We start from the raw sequence: 26,235 nt of genomic DNA on the forward strand, positions 1-26,235 counted from the left end.
TGATAAATTAGAGCAACTGATGATAAAACAACCAATCTTAACTGTATCCATGTATTAAAAAAAATACATACACACAAACAAAATATACACACCTACTTGCCTCTATGACTCGTCAGGCCCACTCCTTTCCTTCCAACTAGAAATCTTAGAAGGGAGAAAGATAAAAGGAAAAGAGGAAGTAGGGAGGTTGGGGTCAAGAAAAAGAGAGAAATAAAACTGCAAAAATTCAGCTCACTCACTCCTGCTGGGCACAAAATAGCTGTGCCAGCAGAGGACCAAGCCATGCCCAGAGGATTAGATGCCCACCATCTGGCAGGTCATACAGATACCCTTTTTTCCCAAGTAGGCCTTCAAAATCACTAATGCAGCAATTTTCAACGTTTTCTTTGTTTTAAGTGGAAACCTTTTCTTCAAAATTCTTATATGGAAGTTCAATATAAAACAGATACAAAGTGAAGCTACTCTGGCTGGATGAAGCAAAAATGGAAACCGAAAGCCTCAGCTGCTCAGCAACCTCCCTCCTGGGGTCAAGCCCCTGAGGAGGCATATCTGTGAAAATCCTAGGGTTCCAAGAGATGGATTCGTCCCAATTTAAATCTCATAATCTCAGTATGAGGGAAAACTTTGGTTCATACTTCTGCCTCAGCTTTTGCACCTATAAAAACTAACTAACCTATACTAACAGCTTGAAAATAGACTAAGAGCCATACTAACAAACAGTAACAAAAAAATTGAATTATAAAAAATATAAAGTATTAACAATAAATTTCTAAGACAACTTGAAAAGCATTTAGGAAATAAAAATTCTAAGAATTTTGAGACTGGAACATAGTTATGCATAGTTTGATATTTAAGGCATCCTAGGGAAGTATAAAAAATGCTTCTACTGCTATAGTACTCCTCTGGGTAACAAAAGCCAAGAGGACTCTGCTTGCTCTAGGCCCCTAGTAGGATAATTTCCTTTTGTTGTATTCAAAATATACATTGAAAGTAAAGACACAAAAACATGAAAGATATAAACAACTAGAACTTCTTTAAAAAGGTAATCCATGTCCATGCTTTTAACTGCACTATATTTGAGACAGATGGCTTATGCAGAACAAAAAAGTCACCATCAGAGTGCAAACCCACCATGGTTAACAATAATCATAATAATTTTCATGCTTACTGTGGATTATAACAGATCCATAGGCTTTATGTACATTATCTCATTTGTTGGTTTACTGTAAAGATCAAGATAGAATTAACACTACCTTTTACATATTAGAAAACTTAGCTGACAGCAAAGAATATGATTTTTTATATAAAAGGGAAAGGTGTGTCATTCCTGAGCAAAAGAGATAGGCTATGAAAGTAGATCAAGGTGACATCAGAATAGGAATGGTATTCATCACACCACCACGTTTCTAGGCTGAAATACATATATATTTAGTGAAACAAGAGCAAAGATGTACATGGATTGTAGGCCAGGATGTCCAATATAGTAGCCACTAAGCTTCATGGGGTAATTTAAATTTAGTTCGTTGTTTGTACTAGCCACATGTCAATGCTCATTAGCCACATGTGGCTATTGGACAGCACAGATAAAGAACATTTCCATCATTTCAGAAAGTTCTATTCTATTCAACAGCATTACTCTAGCAGAAAACCCTTGAATGTATTAAAAACAGCTGCAGGGACCTCCCTGGTGGTCCACGGGTAAGACTCTGCACTCCCAATGCAGGGGGCCCAGGTTCGATCCCTGGTCAGGGAACTAGATCCCTCATGAATGCTGAAAAAAAAAAACAAAAACAGACCCCGTATGCCGCAATGAAGATCCTGAGTGCCGCAACTAAGATCCAGGGCAGCCAAAATAAATAAATGAATAAATTTTTTAAAAAAAGACAAAAAACAGCAGCAGACCCTCAACAAATGCTTGGTGAGTGAATGAATGATAAAAGACAGACGGGATGCAATGAAACATTTAAAAAACTAGCCAGAGGAAAAGAAACTAATAATAATAGCTAACATTTACTGGGCACTTAATACAAGCCAGGTGCTTTATATGGACTAAATTAATCCTCAATAACAACTCTATGAGGGATTTACTGTAATTTACCTCATTATAGATGGGAAAACTAAGGATCTCAGAGGTTAAGTAACTTTCCCAAGATCCACAATTTGAATCCAGGCAGCTTAATCTAGAATCTAGAGCCTCTGTTTTTAATCATTATACTATACTATTCTACTTCTTATATAACAATTATATTTTTATTTTTTTTAGATTTTTTTGATGTGGACCATTTTTAAAGTCTTTATTGAATTTGTTAAATATTGCTTCTGTTTCATATTTTGGTTTTTTGGCCATGAGGCATGTGGGATCTTACCTCCCCGACCAGGGATCGAACCTGCACCCCCTGCACTGGAAGGCGAAGTCTTAACCACTGGATCACAAGGGAAGTCCCTATAACAACTGTATTTTAAATTTTTGCTGTCATGGAATAAAATTTGTTTAAAGTCAATCTTCCCATGCAATCACCAGTCAAGTTCATAGTGAAGAGAATAAAAAAAAGAAGTGGTGAATAAAAAAGATTGGCAGGAAATACGCCAAATGTTAACACTAGTTTGATCCCTAGATGCTGCGATTAAGGAAAATTTTTATTTTCCTGTTTTTGCTAATTCTATTTTCTAAATGTTCCATAGTGATGATGTATCCCTTCTGCAATAATAATAAGACAATAAAAATACTACTTTTTTTTTTTTTTTTTTTTTTTTTTTTTTTGCGGTACGCAGGCCTCTCACCGCTGCGGCCTCTCCCGCTGCGGAGCACAGGCTCCGGACGCGCAGGCTCAGCAGCCATGGCTCACGGGCCCAGCCGCTCCACGGCATGTGGGATCTTCCTGGACCGGGGCACGAACCCGTGTCCCCTGCATCGGCAGGCGGACTCTCAACCACTGCACCACCAGAGAAGCCCTAAAAATACTACTTTTTAAACAAGATGAAAATATAATCAGCTTAAGAATTCCTAAGAAGGGACTTCCCTGGTGGCGCAGTGGTTAAGAATCTGCCTGCCAATGCAGGGGACACAGGTTTGAACCCTGGTCCAGGAAGATCCCACATGCCGCAGAGCAACTAAGCCCATGCACCACAACTACTGAGCCTATGCTCTAGAACCCACAAGCCACAACTACTGAGCCTATGTGCCACAACTATGGAAGCCCACATGCCTAGAGCCCGTGCTCCACAACAAGAGAAGCCACCAAAATGAGAAGCCTGTGCACTGCAACGAAGAGTAGCCCCTGCTCGCCACAACTAGAGAAAGCCTGTGCGCAGAAACGAAGACCCAACGCAGCCAAAAGTAAATAAATAAATTTATTTTTTTAAAAAATTCCTAAGCAGAACATCAAATCAGGACTCAACCATCTCACTCTCAAATATTGTAGATGCCCCCTAACTGATCTCTTGGTTACCAGCTTCCCCAACACTAAACCATTCCACATTTGCCACCAGTTACCCTCTGTCATCTAGTCCCTGCTCAGAATCCAATACACAAAGCATAAAATAGAATATTCTTGGCTTTATGCAAAACATTTCTGAATGGTCTGGCCCAATTCTACCTTTCCACGTTTACCTACCAGTACTATCCCATCAAATCCTCTAAGAGAGGCATGATAGAAAGAGTTCTTCTAGAAGCATGGTAGAAAGAGCCCAGACCTCAGAGTCACAGACCTCAGCCAACACATAAACTCTTGGCCTCAGTTTCTTCAATGGAGAATCGTTGTGAAGATTAAATCTTTTAATAGGTAAAGCATGCAGCATACGACAAAGACTTCAAGAAATGGTGGTTTTCTCATTGTTATTATTAGTCCCCAAAAAAATTTTTTCAGTCTGAAAGCAGTCATTGTTAATTAACTGACCAGATCACAAAAATAATCATCATAGGTATCTTAGTTCATCCTCCTAACAAGCTGTTAATCTGGTCCTCCCTGTTGCCAGCAACTCCACATTCTACAAAATGGGTGGTCATTTTCTTCATTCCACCTCACGGAGAAGATAATTTGAAGGGTCACAGGAAGTTGTTTGCTTCTTTGAAGCATTTTCCAATGGTATAGGTCTCATAAATAGGATCCTCCATGTAGATAATGCCATATTTACCAAGAGATCAGGCAATCAGTGTATTATCTGTCAGGGCAATTTGCTTCTTGTTGATTGTGCCATAACCACACCTGAATTCATTTATTGAGTTCAGGTTCAGTTACCCCCACTAAATATATGGTTCCACAGTCCTCAGCATGTTAAATGGAGCTTTGTTGATCTTAACAAAGGTGCCATTGAAGACTTGGCAAAGGTAAGGAGCTGTAACATCTTTCAGACCTTTGGGCTCACACCACTGATACCTCTGATCCTCATGACAGATGCCAATTTGGGTTCCACAGGTGCATAGAAGTTGCCAGCTTTTCTTACCATCCTAGCCATTAGAATCTCAGTTCTGTACATCTGCCTATACTCTTAGTGATAGCGCTTAGCTTCTTCATAGACAAGCTTCATCCTTGCCTTTTGAAGCATCTTTTGGGCAAACTTTTTCCCCAGGCACTTGGTCTTCAGCTCTGCAAAATTCCTTTACTTTTTCTTAAGGGTTTCTGGCACAGCAGGAACATTATTTTTCTCTTCGCCCGCACCCTCCATAACCAAATGGGTTTTTAATTCACTGACTCCTCAAAAAGCTTTGCGCTTTTACCTCTGTGCTTTATTTATTATTATTATTTTGCTCCTTTCTGAGTTCCTTCCCTATCTTCTAAAATCCTATTAAAATTCAAGTTCCAGGGACTTCCCTGGTGGTCCAGTGGTAAAGAATCCACCTTGGGACTTTCCTGGTCATGCAGTGGTTAAGAATCTGCCTGCCAATGCAGGGGACACAAGTTCGAGCCCTGGTCTGGGGAGATCCCACATGCCGCGGAGCAACTAAGCCCATGCACCACAACTACTGAGCCTGCGCTCTAGAGCCCGCGTGCCACAACTACTGAAGCCCGTGCGCCAACAGCCTGTGCTCTGCAACAAGATAAGCCACCACAATGAGAATCCGGCACACCACAACGAAGAGTAGCCCCTGCTCGCTGCAACTAGAGAAAGCCCGCGTGCGGCAACGAAGACCCTATGCAGCCAAAAAAATAAAATAAGTGTTCTCCTTAAACTGAAACTAAATCCTAGTCTTTAAAACAAACAACAAAAAAGAATCCGCCTTACAATGCAGGGGATGAGGGTTCGATCCCTGGTCAGGGAACTAAGATACCACATGCCACGGGGCAACTAAGCCCGTGCGCCACAACTACTGTGCTCGCGTGCCTCAACTAGAGAGCCTGTGTGCCGCAAACTACATAACCCACGTGCTCTGGAACCCGCGCACCACAACTACAGAGCCCACACGTCCTGGAGCCTGTGCACCACAACTAGAGAGAAGCCTATGAGCTGCAAGGAAGATCCCACGTGCTGCAACTAAGACCCGATGCAGCCAAAAATAAAATAAAATAATAAATCTTCAAAAAAAATTCAAGTTCCAGGTTGAGTCAACCTCCTCCAAGAAAGCTTTGCTGACTCTGCCAAGCTAATATGATCTCCGACTCCTTTGAAATTCTATATGACTAAGAGTTTACCCAAGTGGTAGCGTCCTAGCTGATTTTATTAGTTCTCTTTTCATGTATGTAAGTCCTAGATCTCCAATTAGAGTGCAAATTCCTTGCTAGCAGACATTCCATTTTACGTATACCTTTTTGATGTCTGACATCACCAGGCATATACTAGATGCTCAAAAAATTGTTAATCTGATTTGTGGGTAGGGAAAAAAGTCATAATAAAATTACTGGGACTTCCCCAGTGGCACAGTGGTTAAGAATCTGCCTGCCAATGCAGGCGACATGGGTTCGATCCCTGCTCCGGAAAGATCCCACATGCCACGGAGCAACTAAGCCCGTGTACCACAACTACTGAGCCTGCACTCTATAGAGCCCACAAACCACAACTCCTGAGCCCGCGCACCACAACTACTGAAGCCCACGTGCCTAGAGCCCATGCTCCGCAACAAGAGAAGCCACCGCAATGAGAAGCCTACACACCGAAACAAAGAGTAGCCCCAGCTCACCACAACTATAGAAGGCCCACGCACAGCAATGAGGACCCAACACAGCCAAAAATAAATAAAATAAATTTATTTTTTAAATAAATAAATAAAATTACTGGCTGAATGTTTTTGTAGTGGACTAGGAAGCCAATAATTCTATACAAAGGTATAAAGTTTCAATTAATCAGTACAATCTAATTCCATAATTTTCTACCACTGACCACACATGTAAGTCATACTTAAGTTATATGATTTCTCTTTAGTCCAATATAAATATTAGCCTTAAACAACCCTAAGTAAATTGCACTTTTAACTTTTCCAATTCTCTTACACATATGCCCTACTTTAATAATATATTGACTTAAATTTTCTTATTTGGTTTCATTTAGAAATATACTCACCTCACTAAAAAGTCAAGACAGGGGGCTTCCCTGGTGGCGCAGTGGTTGAGAGTCTGCCTGCCGATGCAGGGCACACGGGTTCGTGCCCCGATCTGGGAGGATCCCACATGCCGCGGAGCGGCTGGGCCCATGGGCCACGGCCGCTGAGCCTGAGCGTCCGGAGCCTGTGCTCCGTGGCGGGAGAGGCCACGACAGTGAGAGGCCCGCGTACCGCAAAAAAAAAAAAAAAAAAAAAAAAGGTCAAGATAGGGACTTACCTGGTGGCGCAATGGTTAGGAATCCTCCTGCCAATGCAGGGGACACAGGTTAGAGCCGGGGTCTGGGAAGATCCCACATGCCGCGGAGCAACTAAGCCCTTGCGCCACAACTACTGAGCCTGCGCTCTAGAGCCTGCATGCCTAGAGCCCATGCTCCGCAACAAGAGAAGCCACCGCCATGAGAAGCCCGCGCACCGCAACAAAGAGTAGCCCCCACTTGCCGCAACTAGAGAAAGCCCGTGCACGGCAAAGAAGACCCAATGCAGCCAAAAATAAATAAATAAATTTATTTTTTAGAAAAAGTCAAGATAGAGTGAGAAAGATTTATATACAGTAACCCCTTGGTATCTGCAGGGCATTGGTTCTAGGACCACCCCACCCCCTACCCTGTGAGGATACCAAAATCCACAGATGCCCAAGTTCCTTATATAAAAAGGCATAGTATTCACATATAACTACACACATGCATATACTCCCATATACTTTAAATCATCTCTAGATTACTTACAATACCTAATACAATGTAAGTGTTATATAAATAGTTGTAAATACAATGTAAATGCTATGTAAACAGTTGCTAGGCACAGCAAATTCAAGTATTGCTTTTTGGAACTTTCTGGAATTTTTTTCCCAAATATTTTCAGGCTGTGATTGGTTGAATCTGTGGATGCAGAACCTGCCGATATGGAGAGCTGACTGTACTAATTACTAAAAAGTAATGATTATATAACCTTATTATACATACGAATAATTCTCCTTTAAAAAGGTAAACTATGTCTCCTCAAGTGAGTGCTAACAGTTAAGAGTAGATAGCCTGGGGGCATAATTTTATTTTTATTTTCACTGATTTAATTATGATTCCTCCTAAACCAATTTAAGAAAATTAAATAACCACTAAAATCATCTCTCTTGGATAAATTACCAATTCAGCAATAGGTAACAACAGTTCTAATGAGCTGCTACTAAGAGTAAAGCAATTTGAGAGACATAAGGAAGTTGCTTTATTTTTTTAAAATATTTTTTTATTTATTTGTTTGTTTATCTGGCTGCGCTGGGTCTTAGTTGCGGCACGCGAGATCTTTTAGTTGCGGCATGCGGGATTTTTAGCTGTGGCATGCGAACTGTTAGTTGCGGCATGTGGGATCTAGTTCCCTGACCAGGGATCAAACCCAGGTCCCCTGCATTAGGAGTGGGGAGTCTTAGCCACTGGACCACCAGGGAAGTCCCAAGTTGCCCTATTAAATGCAGTTAATTACCAGAAAATTAAGTCTCAGTAGCTAGAAAAAGACCTAGAGCACAGCTAAATCCCAGCAAGACAGATTTAGCATGAAATCTTGAATCCCTCTTTTCAGCTTTTAATACTATTCTAACAAGTCTCCAATAATGTTTCAGCTTTCTCACTGATCCCCAGAAGGAAGGAAAAGCCATTACCTAAGGATGTTGGGATGGGAGAGTCTATTCATGAGCTGCACTTCTTTCAGCATGTTTGCACGGTTACTGCTCAACGTGTTCATCTTAAGAGCCATCACCTGGCCAGAAGCTCGGTGGCGCACCTAGAAAATAAAATGGGACAAAAAAAGAGGCTCAAGGGCGGCAGCTATATAATGAGGTCAAAGCCTCCACGTGTAGAACATGCCAAGATGTTTTACTGCCAATTTAGATAAAATAGACATGGTAAGGGATGTTTTTCTATAAACTCTGATTACATTAGGGTCTCACTTCCATTAACAAAGATTTATTCCATCGAAGACCAAAACTGTTTCACATTAAACTGGCTAGAAACACATTGTTAATAATACCTCAAGAAATCATGTCTTTAAAATAAAAAAAAAAAAACCTTAGGAAAAAATGGGGAAAATTTATTAGGCTGGTTTCTTAAGGCCAACATTGCTGAGTCTTAGCAAACTGAAAGGAAAAAGTCTCTTTTGTGGAATTTTAATTGTGCACAGAAAAGATTCATGCATAAGCCTTATATAACATATAATGAACTATAAAACTGTCTTTATAGGACACTAAACCCACATCCTCAAAATCTCCCCCAAGCACCATAAAATGTATATCTATAAGAAAAAAACGTATTGCATGTTAAATATAGAAAGAAGGCAGTGAATCCTTTGGAGCTAATACTGTAGTAACCCAACACAAAGTACCTTATAATTATTTACACACACTCAAGTCAGATATAAAAACATGAGCCACACCACTCACACTATTACCCATATGCACAGAGCAAAGTCTACTTCTAAAACATTCATTCTCTGTAGATTCAATCTATTTTACATATAAAAATATTATTTTATAATTTCAATGCACACTCAACAGGTTTAAAAAAAAACACAATACTTGCAAGAAAATTAACTATGTTTTCAGCCTCTAAATGTGGTGTCAGTAGTAGCAAAATGAGACTATCAGAGAAAATATTTTGCCTTACCCAAAAAAAGCTCAATTATTCACTTAGATATGTGTTTCCTACTGAATTATGAATGAAGCAGTAGAAAAGTTATTAAGTAACAAGGACCTCATTACTTTCTGGTTAAAAAAAATTCATTTCAGGGTTTCCCTGGTGGAGCAGTGATTAAGAATCCACCTGCCAATGCAGGGGACACGGGTTCGAGCCCTGGTCAAGGAAGATCCCACATGCCGCAGAGCAACTAAGCCCATGCGCCACAACTACTGAGCCTGCGCTCTACAGCCCGCAAGCCACAACTACTGAGCCCACGTGCCACAACTACTGAAGCCCACGTGCCTAGAGCCCGTGCTCCACAACAAGAGAAGCCACCGCAATGAGAAGCCTGCACACGGCAACAAAAAGTAGCCCCCGCTTGCCGCAACTAGAGAAAGCCTGTGCGCAACAACGAAGACCCAATTCAGCCAAAAATAAAATAAATTTTAAAAAAAAGAATGATTAAAAAAAAATTCACTTCAGATCATGCACAACAGGGACTTGCTATGCAAAAATGTCATCATCCTATGGACTTTCAGAGTACTGTTTCAGTATATTATTTCCAGTTGACCAAGTGGAAATTCCAGTAGAAATCATGACAATCTACTTAATTCTTCAATCTCCAGAAATTCTTTGACATGACAATAGCCCCAGAAGTTTAGTGTTAATATAGAACAGACATCACAGCTTATCTTAAAATTCAAAGAAACAATGCTTCAGAGTAGCCAGACATAAGAAGGGGAAGGAAGAAGCAAAACACTCAGAGCCACAGGAACCCTGAACAGAAGAACTGAGGCAGAACACTGGCTGTCTCACCCCTCTTCTAGATCACTTAGTGAGATTTGGAACCCAACTCTCTTCCTAGTGCATCAATGATTCTGTTGTCATGTACCTCGTGATTGATGAAAGAGAAGTGGCTTTCCTTTTCAGATCCTGCATGGATAAGTTAAAAGAGACATTTATATACAAAGAACACACTGACAGTATTTTTCCAACTCTATTTACAGAAAACATCTGTGTTGTAATAAGGGCTCTCCATTCTGAAACTCACTCCTCTTTTTTTTTTTTTTCATCATCTGAAAAGTATCACTGAGGTTTTTTTTTTAAAAAGTCTGCTTTTAAGAAAGTTTAATATTGGGACTTCCCCGGTGGCACAGTGGATAAGACTCCACGCTCCCAATGCAGGGGCCCTGGGTTCGATCCCTAGTCAGGGAACTAGATCCCAAATGCATGCTGCAACTAAGAGTTTGCCTGCCACAACTAAGGATCCCATGTGCCGCAATTAAGGAGCCTGCAAGCTGCAACTAAGGAGCCCTGGAGCCTCAACTAAGGAGCCCACCTGACGCAACTAAGACCCGGTGCAACCAAATAAATAAATATATATATAAATAAAAGAAAGTTTAATATTAAAATAATGTGTGAAATTTAGGGATAAAAATCTGTTTCAAACTAATCATAAAAAACCTTACTTCCGGGCTTTCCTGGTGGCACAGTGGTTGAGAATCTGCCTGCCAATGCAGGAGACACAGGTTCGAGCTCTGATCTGGGAAGATCCCACATGCCGTGGAGCCACTAGGTCCGTGAGCCACAACTACTGAGCTTGCGCGTCTGGAGCCTGTGCTCCACAACAAGCGAGGCCGCAACAGTGAGAGGCCCGCGCACCGCAATGAAGAGTGAGTGGACCCCACTCGCCGCAACTAGAGAAAGCCCTCACACAGAAACGAAGACCCAACACAGCCAAAAATAAATAAATAAATAAATAAATGTATTAAAAAAAAAACCTTACTTCCTTAAACAAGTGATGAACATGTCCATAACATTGTAGTTGTCTTTCATTTGCATAAAATATTTTTCTTCTTTCTTCTTAGCTCCTCAAATTCTACCTATCTTTGAAGGCCACACTCAAATATCCCCTTCCTCTCTGAAGTCTTCCTTGACTCTCTCTAGGAACTGTTTGTGGTATCCTTTATACTGCCTCAGAACAACATTCGGAACACACCAGTATACCACTCATCACATAGTTCTGTAAATAAATACCTCCTTGCTAGGCTATAAAGCATCTTGAGACCAGAATCTATGTTGTATTTGTCTTTGTCTTGCAGAAGGCCTGGCACATCATAAGGTCACAGTGAAAACAACAGCAACAACAGTTAGTTAAATGATACTTCTAATGTACTTTCTAAGGACAGTGAATCATTTATTTATCCAGGTAATTTCTTTGTGGGGTGGTGCTTTTGTTTTTCTTTTTTTGGTGGCAGAGATTTGGGGGGAGGATGCAAACAGAAAAGTAGTATAAGATTTGGCTTAAATTTTCTGGAGTTTACCATCTAGAAAGGGACAAACAATAAGCTATATGACTAGTCAGATAAGAAAGAGAATAAAGAATCAAATACAGCATGAGAGGTATTTATATGAATGTTGATGCACTTAGGGAAAAACTTCATGGGACTTCAGTGACACCTCCAAGAATTAACAGATTTGGATAGATTTTTTAAAGTACAGAACAGACTACAGGTGATAAAGAAAAAAGTACCATCAAATTTAGAGGTTCCCTGCCTAAATGCAGGAGGATCTTCATTCCAAGTTGTCAAAACCATGAAAATTAATTAGCCCTCAAAGCTACTTAGATTTTCAGATTAAAGGGAAGGCCTATTTCTGCCTAAGTTTGTCCTCTACACATAGATCATTGTTACTACTACTAAGAGGATTCCCAAGAGATTGATATCTTTAAATATCTTTAATTTTTTTTTTAATATATACAATTGCCATATGATCCAGCAATTCTACTTCTGGGTATATACCCAAAATAATTGAAAACAGGGTCTTGAAAATATATTTGTACACCCAAGTTCATAGCAGCATTATTTACAAGAGCCAAAAGGCAAAAGCAACCCATCCATCGACAGATGAACAGATAAACAAAATGTGGTATATACCATAATGGAATATTATTCAGCCTTAAAAAGAAAGGAAATTCTGACACATGCTGTAACACGGATGAACCTTGAAGATATTATGCTACGTGAAGTAAGTTAGTTACAAAATGACAAATACTGTATGATTCCACTTATATGAGGTTCCTAGGGTAGTCAAACTCATACAGAAATAATGTAGAATGGTGGTTGCTAAGGGTTGTGGGGAGGGGAGGAATTTGGAGCTGTTTAATTGGTACAGAATTTCAGCTTTGCAAGATGAAAAGAGTTCTGGAGAGTGTAGCACAAAAACGTGAACTGAACTATACACTTAAAAATGGTTAAGATGGGGCTTCCCTGGTGGCGCAATGGTTGAGAGTCCGCCTGCCGATGCAGGGGACACGGGTTCATGCCCCGGTCCGGGAAGATCCCACATGCCGCGGAGCGGCTGGGCCCGTGAGCCATAGCCGCTGAGGCTGCGCGTCCGGAGCCTGTGCTCCGCAACGGGACAGGCCACAACAGTGAGAGGCCCACGTACGGGAAAAAAAAAAAAAAATGGTTAGGATGGTAAATTTTATGTTATACATATTTTATCACAATTATAAATAAAAGAAGGAAGGTTAAAAAAAAAAGAAGGAAGGTAAGGAAGAAAAGAAAGAAGAGATGGAGAGAAAAGAGAAGAGGAGATGTGAGGAGCAAAGGGTAAGGGAGAGGATCACCAAGGTAAGGAAATTACTACCTCTCCTTGACTTTTAAACTCATCTGATGCTACCACAGGGTCTTCAAATCCACTTTCTAAAGAAGAGCATAGGAGAGTGGTGAAGTACTCGAGCTTTGGAGATGAGCAGACCGAATCCAAATTTTAACACTTAAATGATTAGAGTGACTGCTCATTGAAGTCTTCTGTTGTAAAATGAAGAGAATAATAGTCTCTGTCTCACATGGAGGATAAAATGATGTTGTTATGTTAGATTAACAAAATAATGTGTATAACATACTTAACACAGTGCTTGGCACATAGTAAACATTCAAATAAATAGGTGTTGTTTTTAATAAAAATAAGAAACTATATGTTCATAAGAATTTAGCATATCAGGTGAGTTTGAGATGATATAGAAAATGTACACTTGCAATTTTAAGTAAAAATAGCAATATTCAAATCTGTATATGCCCCTGAGATTGTTTATTTATTACAAAGGGGAAAAGGTACCTTTACAATGGAGCGGTCTGGTGGCTAGCACTTAACCAAGGGATCTTATTTAGCATTACCGAAAGTAAGACATGCAACATTATCGAAAGTAAGACATGCAACATTATCAACCTTCTGATACAATGTATTATACTTGCCAAAATGTTTAACTCAAATCTAATTATAAGAAAAAAATTAGACATATTCAGAATATCTAAAATACAACTGGATGGTACTCTTCAGACAAAGTGTGGGGGAATATTCCACATTAAAAGAGATTAATAGTCATAACCACTGAAATGAAATGCATGAAACCTTGATTGGATTCTGGGTCAAAAAAAGCTGTAAAAGACTTTTTGGAGGCAAACAAGAAAAAAAAATTTTAATGGAATTATTTATTTATTTTTAAAATTTTTTTGCTGTGCCCTGAGTCTTGTGGGATCTTAGCTTCCCAGCCAGGGATTGAACTCAGGCCCCGACAGTAAAAGTGCTGGGTCCTAACCACTGGACCACCAGGGAATTCCCAGGGAAATTTTAAATAGGGACTGTATATTAAATTATTTTACTGAATTAAGGTTAATTGTCTAAGGTATAAATAGTGATACTATGGCTTTGTAGGAGAATATATTCTTGGAAGATACATACTAAAGTATTTAAGTGTCACAATGTCTGCAATTTGCTCTCAAGTGGTTTGCCGGAAAAAATACAGAGAGATAAAGCAATGTAACAGAATATTAATAATTGGTGATTCTAGTTGAAGGGACTTAACAGAGGTCTATTGCATTAGTCTTTCAATTTTCTACAGATTTTAAAAGTTTCCACGGGACTTCCCTGGTGACGCAGTGGTTAAGAATCCGCCTGCCAACGCAGGGGACACGGGTTCAAGCCCTGGTCCAGGAAGATCCCACATGCCGTGGAGCAACTAAGTCCGTGGCAACAAAGCCACAACTGCTGAGTCCGAGTGCCACAACTACTGAAGCCCGTGCGCCTAGAGCCTGTGCTCTGCAACAAAAAGCCATTGCAATGAGAAGCCCGCGCACCATATACCCTGAGAAAACCATAATTCAAAGAGTCATGTACCACAATGTTCATTGCAGCTCTATTTACAATAGCCCGGACATGGAAGCAACCTAAATGTCCATCAACAGACGAGTGGATAAAGAAGATGTGGCACATATATACAATGGAATATTACTCAGCCATAAAAAGAAACAAAATTGAGTTATTTGCAGTGAGGTGGATGGACCTAGAGTGAAGGTCCATACATACAGAGTGAAGTAAGTCAGAAATAGAAAAACAAATACCATATGTTAACACATATATATGAAATCTTAAAAAAAATGGTTCTGAAGAACTTAGGGGCAGGAAGGAATAAAGACACAGACGTAGAGAATGGACTTGAGGACATGGGGAGGGGGAAGGGTAAGCTGGGACGAAGTGAGAGAGTGGCATGGACATATATACACTACCAAATGTAAAACAGATAGCTAGTGGGAAGCTGCCACATAGCACAGGGAGATCAGTTCGGTGCTTTGTGCCCACCTAGCGGGGTGGGATAGGGAGGGTGGGAGGGAGACGCAAGAGGGAGGAGATATGAGGATATACGTATATGTATAGCTGGTTCGTTTTGTTATACAGCAGAAACTAACACACCATTGTAAAGCAATTATACTCCAATAAAGATGTTAAAAACAAAAAATAAAGCAGCCCGCGCACCACAACGAAGAGTAGCCCCTGCTCGCCTCAAATAGAGAAAGCCCGCGGGCAGCAACAAAGACCCAAAGCAGCCAAAAATAAATAAATAAATAAAACTAGTGTTAAAGATGATTTCAAGGTCTACAAACAAAGGAACAAACCACAAACTAAACGTCAGTCAAGTGTGTGCATGCAGCCTGTAAGTAACTGGAAGTAACTGATAATCTTTCATTAGACTTTTCAGCCACATTCAAATAACAGCAAATACTATCATCTTCTATATACAAGGCACTGTGCTAGATGTTGAGAAGGCTCTTACAGATCAACATGAGACATCAGTTTGTCAGATCTTCCAGCAATCTTTGCTCCCAAATTGCAAAGTTATCTTGTTGCTCTTCAGCTTAAAATTCTTTAATAGCTCACCACTACCTGGGGAATAAAGTCCAAACTCCTTAACAAAATTTAATCCATCTTCTGCTCCCTGTATATTCCCACCATCTTCTCCCCTTACCTTTAGTTATTACATACTAATATTTGTAATTCTTTCCAAAGGTATCATCCTCTCCATACTTACTTGCCTTGACACATGCTATTCTCAATGCCTTGATGTAATCCTCAATCCCCTGATCCCTATCCCAATCTCCCTTCCAAATTCCCTTCAATTATTCAAGATATAAGAAACATCACTTTCCCTGGGAAAATCTTACTTTATTTCAAGAAAAGTTGGATGGCTCCACTCCGTTTTCTTAGTACTCTGTTCTTATTTATCTCTGTTACAGCACTTGCATATTGTATGCTGTTAGTCTATGTATCTATTTATCTCCAATATACCTAAGGGCAGTTCCAATTCAAGGTGGCAACTAGGAAGCTCCTGAACTTACCTCCTCCCTGAGACACAGAATCTACAACTGCATATGGAACAATTTCCTATATGCTTAAGAGCAAAGACTGCCTTATTCATTTCTTTATCCCCAGAATAGTTATTCAGCTCCCCGCCTCCCCAAAACACACATTCTGACAAGCAGGACTTCTTCTTATATGGACAAACCTAGATTTTTGGCAAAAATTGTTAAAAGGTAAGCAGGAAAGAAAAGTATGGCAATTATTACATAACTATCAACAGACACTGGTAGACTCTGGAATAGAAAAAGCAGATTACAGGTTATATACAATCCTATGTCTATTAGCTACTGCTCTATCCATTTTTATTCCATTCAAGTAAGCATATTAACATGCAAATGAGTGACAGTAAATATAGGGGTACCTCTAATTCAACTCTAATTTATATTTTTAAAATTAAATTATTTGCATATGTTGATACTTTAACCATTTTAAATAACAAATCACATGCAATAACTTCATCCTTTAGCAGTGTGGTATGAAACCAAACTGAGGATCTCTTCTCTGGCAAAGTGCCTAGTATTTAGTAGTTGACTGCTCAAAAAATGTTTGCTGAATTTAAATGGATAACTTGAGTCGGGATGGTTATTTTCTAGAGGTGGAGAAAAGCATAAACCTCTGACCAGCTCAGAGAAGTAATAAGGGGAGAATTAAATAACAAAAAAAGGACAACAAGGTAAGAACTGTAACAAAGTAATTAATCATTAAATTAACTATTAGATGAGTGGCTTAGGACTTCGAGCCAAGAAGTCACAGTGAGTGTACAATAAGTATACAGTAAGCTGGTATAGCAACATTAGTATTAGGCAAATAAAGTTTAAAGCAGTAGTTTTCAAGGGAGGCTGTAACATCTCACTTCAGAGGTGTCTTTGAAGTTTTCAGGTGAAGTGTTTTGGTTATAACAACGGTTGGGGGCAGGAAGTGTTGCAGGCCTGAGATGCTAGACATCCTGCAGGTACAGGATAATACCGCACAAGGAAGCATTGTTCCATGTCCAGTATGAAATGCAAATGTCTTACCAGACATTCATGTAAATAAAGAACATATTTATTATTAACTAAGCTTGGATTCTAACTCCATTTTACATAAAAACAAAGTCATCTTGCATAGTTTTAAAATATACTGAACTTCCTAGGAATGTAACTACCTGTAAATTGAGGAAAATTGTTTTTTTTGTTTTGTTAAGAATATCATTAAGAACTGGTCAACATTTCAGAAGATCAGATCACCAATGGCAATGCTGCTTCTGAATCCCAATATAACACATCTGTATCAGAATCCATTTGTAGTTTTTATATTCATGGTGATTTATTTAGCCTTTATTTTAAAAAAATCAAATATATAAATAAAAAGTGGAGAATCCTGGTGGTCCAGTGGTTAGGACTTGGCACTTTCACTGCCAGGGGCCCAGGTTCGATCCCTGGTCAGGGAACTAAGATTGCACATGTCACATGGCCAACACAAAAGTACAACATGGATAAATAAGAAGTGTGTTTTTGCTTTACCCACAAATAAAGTTATCAATGTGACTACTCTGCCAACTTTTTTTCCTGATGGAACGTTCCAGTTAAATGAACATTTAGAAAGAAACACTCTGATAAAGTTGGCAAAGATATATTATACCTCCCTGTTTTCTCTCCTTAATCAATCTGTAGTTTGTCTTGGCAAGCTATTCCTATTTCAGCTGAAGTTACCTCTTTCCCTTATCACATCACAGATAAATCTGGCCTGTTATTACACTTTTATTCTAATATTCACTGGCATCTCTGCTCTTTAATTTTTCCCCTTTCGTGGAGTGGCTTCTGTCCTCTCTTAAAACTAAACCTGTCATATTTAGGAAGGTAAAAGCATCTAACCACTTTACTATGTCTTCTAGCATAGTTAGGCCCCAAAATGTGTATATTGAAATCATTTTTACTAATTTAATTTTCTTTTACTTTTCGTTTATTACACAGTTAGGGTATCATGTCGATGTTATATAATTATAAAGCAATACTACCAAAGTTACCTATCGATTTCATTTCAGGGTAGTTAAGAGTTATGTTTTTAAAAATTGCTATAATACCTAAATTTATAGCACTTGCTACATACTAGGTTCCTCTGTGTAACTGCTTTAGATGTATTAACTCAGTTAATTCTCAAAATAATTCTGTGAGATATGTATTATTAATATTTCGCATTTTACAGCTATGGAAATGGAGGCAAGGGGAGATTAAATGACTTTTTCAAAATGAGAGACCTAGTAAATGGCAGAGACAGAATTTGAACCCAGATAATGCAAAGAACATTCGGCCTGACAGGGTTGAAAACAAGTGGGCTAAGGAAAAAAGCACTGCATGCACACTACATAATAATAATTTTGTCAAGAATAATCATGATCTTGTATGTATCTAACAACATACCCTTATAATATACCAAACAAAAACTGACAAAATAAAAGGCAAATTTGACAAATCCAGAATCTCCAGAGGATATTTTAAAATACCTCTCAGAAACTGAAAGCTTAAGCAGACAAGAAATGAGTATGGATATGGTTTTTTTAATAACAAAACTGACATGCTTGATCTAATCTTGTCCCACAAAGGTAAGTTTTGTTGATTTTTTTCAAGTGTATGTGAAACAATTTACCAAAATGCATGGATACTACATCATGATGGTTGAATCACATTCTCAGACCATTATGAAATAAAATTAAAAGTCAAAAATAAAGAGATAATTAAAAATAAGCATAGTGGGCAATACTAATTGTTTACCCAACATCTATTTTCCCCTTTTCTTAACTGATGTAACTCCAATTAGGTGGCATCCTGCTTAATTAAAACATTCAATCTGGCTATCTTCCTTGCAGCTAGGGTGGCCAGATGACATAGTCCTAGTAAGGCGATGTAAGTGGGAATTGCTTGGTGGGGGATTCTGGGAATGCTAATGTTTTCCTGATGAAATTGTCCTTTTTATAGTCTGAAGCAAAGATGTGGTGCTTGCATCAAGAGCAGCTAACTTGTAACCAAAAGGACAAAAGCTGCACACTAAAGACAGAGCTAGAGGAAGCCTGGATTGTTGATAACTTCCTCAAGCAGTTGTAAAGCACAGGAATTTCTCAAGATTTCCTGAAAAAAATTAATATATTATTTGAAAAAGCCACTGTGTTCAGGTTTCTGTAGCATACTGCCTAAGACAATCCTAACTGATCTGTAAAAGGTTCAAAATAAATAATTTAGAGTTCAACTAAAGATTCTAGGGAAAAAAGTATAATAAAAACAAAAAATTAATGAAATAGAAAATGAAGAAACAATAAAGAGGTTCAACAAAACAAAAGTTGATTTGGGAGAGAAAAAAACTAATAAAATAAACGTATCTACAGAAATTTTTCATTTTCAGGTCTCTGCCTACTTCTCTAGACTCATCACAGGCTTGCCATTTCTTTCCATGCACCCACCAGACTTGAACCAAACCTAATTTTTCACTCACCATTCCGAAAATATTCCATGCTCTTATTCCTCTGTGCCTCTGCGAATGCTTTTCTTCATGCTTGAAATGCCCTTTCCCTGCTTGTCTATCTGACAAGCTTTCTTCCCCTTCAAGAAAACTCAAGGGTGAACTCTGGGAAGCATTCTCTGACCGCTTCAAACAAGGTTTGTACTGGTGCCCCTTATTAAGTCCCTTAGCACCCTATGCATACTTTCACACACTCAGCAACTATCTATTAAGCAATCTGAGGCTCTTGATAAAGGCTCTGTTTCAGCAAATACTGTATTTTAAATACATTTCCTGTCTTCCACCCTAAGCAAAGAGCTCTTTTAGGGCAGGATTTTATTTATTTCTCTATCCCTAGCACTAGCTCAATGAACTACACCTAATGAGCATTAACTAAATACTTGCTGAGTAAATGAATGAATGATTAAGATAGCAAATAACTGCAGTGTTTATTACATGCTAGAACAGAAGTATCAGCAGAGTGCTATGAGGTCTCAAAGGGGAAGCAACCAATCCTCTCACTTGCCTCACTGCAAAAATAATATACTCTAACATCAGCTTTTTATAATATCTCTCACATGCTTTCACGTATATCATATCATCTACAGAAATACATCTATGCACTGAGTGAATCCAAGCTGTACATACAACTTGTGTGCTTCCAGTTTTTGTTTTTCCAGCTGGATTTTCAATTAAGGTAAAGGATCTTGGGAGATATTTTTGTATAGCAATATGCACAAAGTAAAATTTTCTACCTGATAAATTAACCCTTGATGTCACCTAGTGCTGAGCTCACCCCACAGACACACCTGCAAAATTCTTTACTAATTAGCAGCCCAACTTTCCACATCAGCTCTGGAGGAACTAGTAAATGTACTGAATATGGCCAAAAGCTACAATCATATACTACTGTGTGTAAACCTTAAGAACACATGTGATACAAATAATCTCCTTTAAAACGTATCACTTCACCCCAAAAAACTGAACCTCCCCATGACAGCTCCATCTCTGAAACCCCCTGTAGCTCAAAGAGGTTGCAAAACCAGATAAATGCAACATGGAAAACAACAGGAAATTTAGCAAGAAGCAGTTTTGACAGACAATAAGGATATGCAATAAAGACCATTTCCAAGGTGCAGAGCCCTAAGAAGCCTTGGACTGCTATCATCCTCTTTCTCCCAGGCTTTTCAATGCTAAACTCCTTTTTAAAAGGTGGTGGGAGATGGGAAGGAAGTTCTTTCCTCTCTATTCTCTCTTTTGTAAATCTCCGTAATATGGTGTCAGCCCCTTGGAATTTATGTTTGGTAGATTTGGTAGCTTCCCTGATCTTTAGGAACCTGTCTCTAACTGTTGCTTGTCTCTTTTTTCTCCACATCCTCCCCAAGTAAAGGGACCTGTGAAGATTCAGTCCTTGCTGCTCTAGCCTTCCCTGTCCATACTCTTTTCCTTAATTGTTTCTGACATTGTAAACATTCTCTGATGATTAAAAATGTGCTCAATTCCTAAAAAACACTGCATTCGTGCCAGAGTAATATGGTACAATTAAGGGTTTTCTCTACATTCATTACCCTTTAATTCCATTCTTTATATTGAAGGTTACATTAATTCTCTAACTACATGGGGTAGTTTAATTCTGAAACAGCTGATTTGATATGAAGAGATAAACAGACACACACACAGACACACAGACACACACACACACACACACACACACACACACCCCACACACAAATCTTGCTCATGGAAGTTTTGGAGTTGAGGGTGATTCACATCACTCCCAGAACTTACTACTTTGTTCCCCAAATGGCCTTGGTATAAACTGACATCTCAGTCAGAGGAAAAACTCTGAAAACTGGTAACACCAGAAATACCTAATAGGCTTTATCCTAACCTTCATCTTCAGGTAGAACATGTACTGTCTCACATCATCCTCACTGTCCAATTCTTAGTCATCTTACAAAAGCTGCCTTATACACCTCTAAGACTATAGAGCTTAACTCTTTTCTGATACAGTAATTATTAAAACATACAGGCACTGCATCTTATTAGAAGAGTCACACGCAGTACTGATGAAAACACTGTTTACAGTGAGGTCTCAGAAAGGTGTATAGAGAAGCACAAACACAACCGTGAAATAAAATATAAACAATCTGGGAGTTCCCTGGTAGCCTAGTGGATAGGATTCCGGACTTTCTCTGCTGTGGCATGGGTTCAATTCCTGGTCGGGGAACTGAGATCCCACAAGCCATGTGGCATGGCAAAAAAAAAGGATAAAATATAGACAATCTGAGAAAAATCCTTAAGTACTTGTAGATTCAGATTGCAACATTTAAAAGAGAAGATTCACTCTCATACAAATTCCACAAGTTATAGTTTGAGAGGAGAAAAAATTACAGTCAATTGGAGCACTGAGACCACAGCAGCAACACTAGCAATAATGAGATCCAGTATCTTACTTTTCAGACAAAGCAGACAAGGCTACCAGAGAACACAGAACCTTTACATTCCCAAGCACAAAAATAAAACATCCCAGAACAAAATAACATTCACATACTAAAATGTTTCCTTTACTTTCCATATACAACTGTTCACCCTACAGATTTAAAGTTTGCATGACAAACTCCATGTGCACTAAATAATAAATGTACAGCCATGAATGTGAAAAAATCCGTTTTTCAGTACTAAGCAGACAGCAGATATCTGGCTCTTCTTGTTTATAAGTTTACTAATCTTATGGCTTAGCATTTCTAGATACAGTGCTGTCAATTTCAGAAAATATACCAAGGAAAGTGGGAAACTAAGCCTTTGTCTTATCTTTTTTTTTAAATTTATTTATTTTTTAATTTTTGGCTGCATTGGGTCTTTGTTGCTGCCCGCGGGCTTTTCTCTAGTTGCCTCAAGCAGGGGCTACTCTTTGTTGTGGTGCATGGGCTTCTCAGTGGGTGGCTTCTCTTGTTGCAGAGCACGGGCTCTAGGCACGTGGGCTTCAGTAGTTGTGGCACTCAGGCTCAGTAGTTGTGTCTCACGGGCTTAGCTGCTCTGCAGCATGTGGGATCTTCCCAGACCAGGGCTCAAACCCGTGTCCCCTATATTGGTAGGCAGATTCTTAACCACTGCACCACCAAGGAAGCCCTGTCTTATCTTTTATACCTCGTTATATATTGTACTTGCCACATGAATTTAATCAGGTTGAACTCTATAAAAAAAACTCTTATTATATATGCTATCATAGTCCAGAAATATCATAAATACATACAAATTAATAAATAATCTATTTCTTGTATACCAAATCAAAATTAGATGCAATAGTCCATTCATCAATTAGGTAGATAGGAATTCAAATCCTAGTTATTCCATTTACTTGTTGTAATATATTTAGCAAGATGCTAAATTTTTTTTTTTTTTGCGGTACGCGGGCCTCTCACTGTTGTGGCCTCTCCCGTTGCGGAGCACAGGCTCTGGAAGCGCAGGCTCAGCGGCCATGGCTCCTGGGCCCAGCCGCTCCGTGGCATGTGGGATCCTCCAGGACCGGGGCACGAACCTGTGTCCCCTGCATCGGCAGGCGGACTCTCAACCACTGAGCCACCAGGGAAGCCCAAGATGCTAAATATTTTTAACCTCAGTTTCCTCATTTATATAATGGAAGTCTAACTACTTATAGGATTATTGTAGTCATTTTAAAAGATAACGTGTATGAGTTCTTGACACAGTACTTATCACAAAGAACTCAACAGATCTTAACTATATATAATAGAAATAGTAACTAGCCCTTATATAGGGTGTATTACGTGCTAGACATTATTCTAAGTACTTCATATATACTAGTTCATTATATCTTCTCAACAACACCACTATAATTATCTCCATTTTGCAAATGAGGAAACCAAGGCACAAAAGTCAAGTAACTTGCCCAAGATCAGAAAGTTTATAAGTGGTAGAGTCAAGATTCAAACCAAGGCAGCCTAGCTCCAGTCTCTCAGCTACTTTGCCTCTTAATGTATTCTTATAATGTATACATATACATTTTTTCTTATGCAATGAATAGTGAGTGCTCTCTATGTGGCAGTCTGCACTAAACATACAGACATGAAAAACACAGGGAGTTTTGATCTAACAGAGAAAGGCAAACAAGTAAACAAAAATGTATCATTGCTCTGATAAAGTCTGTACACGGTATATAGGAGCATAAAGAAGGGAACACTCATTCATGCTATGAAAAATATGATACTAATGGTAAGAAAAGAAGGCATCTGATTTCATATAACCTTCAAAACTGAAATCACAACTAAAAAGTAGTAGGCTGATAAAAAAGAATGAAATAATGCCATTTGCAGCCACATGGATGGACCTGGAGATTTATCACACTAAGTGAAGCAAGTCAGAGAAAAACAAATATCATACTATAACACTTATTTGTGGAATCTTTAAAAAAAATGATACACATCAAATTATTTTACAAAACAGTAACAGACTCACAGACACAGAAAACAATCATATGGTTACCAAAGGGAAAGGGGGGTGGGGGAGGGATAAATTAGGAGTTTTGGATTAACAAACTACAGATACACACTGCTATATATAAAATAGATAAACAACAAGGACCTACTATATAGCACAGGGAACTACATTCAATATCTTGTAATAACCTATAGTGGTAAAGAATCTGAAAAAAATATGAATGTATGTATAACTGAATCACTTTGCTGTATACCTGAAACCAACACAACATTGTAAATCAACTATACTTCAATAAAAAATTTTTAATAAAATAAAATAAAAAAATAGTGGGCTGACCTAAGATCAAATTTGAACTGTTGTGTAAAACTGAAATAGAGAAAATAACAATATCAAAAATTTTAAGAGATTGATGGACTAGGCATTGTACAAGGTGATCTACATATTTCATTTGATCCTTCCAACACTACAAGTTGGGCATTGTTATACAGGGTACAGTGAAATGAACAAAAACTCTGTGTTCATCTTAGGTGTGAATTTCTTCATCACGTCTCACTCTTCCACTCATTCTAACACACAGATACACACATACACACACTGCTTCTCTTACCTCTGTTGGTAGTCCTATTTAGACTCCTTTGCCAGCTCTTCCTTCCTCTACACAACCCTTAAATGTTGGAGTTCCTCAATGCTTGGTCCCAAGCCCTCTGTATAATCTCATTCATATCCTTGGCTTCAGCCACTCTATGTAAATGGCTCTTAAATTTACATTTCCAAACAAGATCTATTCTCTGAGCCCTAGATCTTTATAAGAAACTGCTTATCAGGACTTCCTGGTGGTCCAGGGGTTAAGAATCCGCCTTCCAATGCAGGGGATGCAGGTTCGATCCCTGGTCAGGGAACTAAGATCCCACATGCCATGGGGCAACTAAGCCCACACACGCTAGAGCCCACGTGCCACAACCAGAGACCCCTCATGCCTCAACTACTGAGCCCGCACGCTCTGGAGACCATGCGCCACAACTAGAGAAAAGCCTGCATGGTGCAACGAAAGGCGCAGCATGCTGCAACCAAGATCCCACATGCCGCAACCCGATGCAGCCAAATAAATAAATATTAAAAAAAAAAAAAGCAGGGCTCCCCTGGTGGCGCAGTGGTTGAGAGTCCGCCTGCCGATGCAGGGGACACGGGTTCGTGCCCCGGTCCAGGAAGATTCCACATGCCGCAGAGCGGCTAGGCCCGTGAGCTATGGCCGCTGAGCCTGCGCATCCGGAGCCTGTGCTCTGCAACGGGAGAGGCCACAACAGTGAGAGGCCCGCGTACCGCAAAAAAAAAAAAAAAAAAGAAAGAAAGAAACTGCATATGGATCATTTCCACATATAGGTCTCATAAGCACCTCACACCAATCCAAATTTAAAATCATCAAATGTGCTCCTCCTTCAGGGCTCATACTTGAAATCATCTCTCTTTTTTTTTTTAATTTATTTAATTTATTTTTGGCTGCATTGGTTCTTCGTTGCTTGCACAGACTTTCTCTAGTTGCAGAGAGCGGGGGCTACCCTTCGTTGCGGTGTGCAGGTTTCTCATTGAGGTGGCTTCCCTTGTGGAGCACAGGCTCTAGGTGTGCAGGCTTCAGTAGTTGTGGCATGTGGGCTCAGTAGTTGTGGTGCACAGGCTTAGTTGCTCTGCGGCATGGGGGACCTTCCCAGACCAGGGTTCGAACACGAGTCCTCTGCATTGGCAGGAGGATTCTTAACCACTGCGCCACAAGGGAAGTCCCTTGAAATTATCTTTGATTCCCCTTTCCTCTCACCATCACATCCAATCATTCACCAAATGCTACAGATAATACCTTCTAAATATCTCTCCATTTTTTTACAAGCATACTTAAATTGGTAAATTAAAAAGCATGTCTAGTATTTCAAATCATTTCATTCTTCTCCACTCCCACTGCTACCACACAACACTTCCACCACAAGTTACACATTACATCTTTCACCTGGACCATTGCCAAACTGAATCTATTCTTACCCTCTCCAATTCATTTGATATTTGCAGCCAGTAATTTTTTATAATGCACATCAGAACATATTACACCCTTGAATAAAAGCAAGTTTCTTAAGATAAAGTCCAAAATCATTACCTTTTAGGACCTCTGTAGATGATGAGGTCCTCGACAATAAACCTCTGCTTACATCTCTTACCAATGTCCCACTGACCTTCTGCTCTAGCCATTCTAGACTTCTCTCAAATCCTCAACTGCACCTCAGACTCCATTCACTGGCCTATGAATAGACTGTTCCTTCTCCTAGAAATGCTCATCTCCAACCTATTTCTTCACTTAGCTAGTTCCTACTCACCCTTCAGGTCTCAACTTAAACTTCACTTTTTCAAGAAAACCATCATCCCTCTTCA

The 26,235-nt window shown here is 39.3% G+C and overlaps 1 protein-coding gene and 1 pseudogene across 4 annotated transcripts in view; both read right to left on the minus strand.

The window, feature by feature from the left end:
• The window catches only part of TESK2 (testis associated actin remodelling kinase 2), a 135,602-nt gene that overhangs the window by 60,439 nt on the left and 48,928 nt on the right, over positions 1-26,235 (minus strand). For 3 of the 4 annotated variants that reach the window (XM_032607394.1, XM_032607405.1, XM_032607412.1), the window contains one exon: positions 8,184-8,305. In XM_032607394.1, coding sequence (XP_032463285.1) covers positions 8,184-8,305 — 122 coding nt within the window. Of the gene's footprint in view, positions 1-8,183; positions 8,306-19,359; positions 19,518-26,235 lie in introns of those variants that run through there. The other variant, XM_032607421.1, reaches the window with a different exon arrangement.
• Positions 3,927-4,701, minus strand: LOC116741314 (annotated as a pseudogene).

The sequence above is a fragment of the Phocoena sinus genome, chromosome 1 (assembly GCF_008692025.1).
Source record: "Phocoena sinus isolate mPhoSin1 chromosome 1, mPhoSin1.pri, whole genome shotgun sequence".
Taxonomy (NCBI): domain Eukaryota; kingdom Metazoa; phylum Chordata; class Mammalia; order Artiodactyla; family Phocoenidae; genus Phocoena; species Phocoena sinus.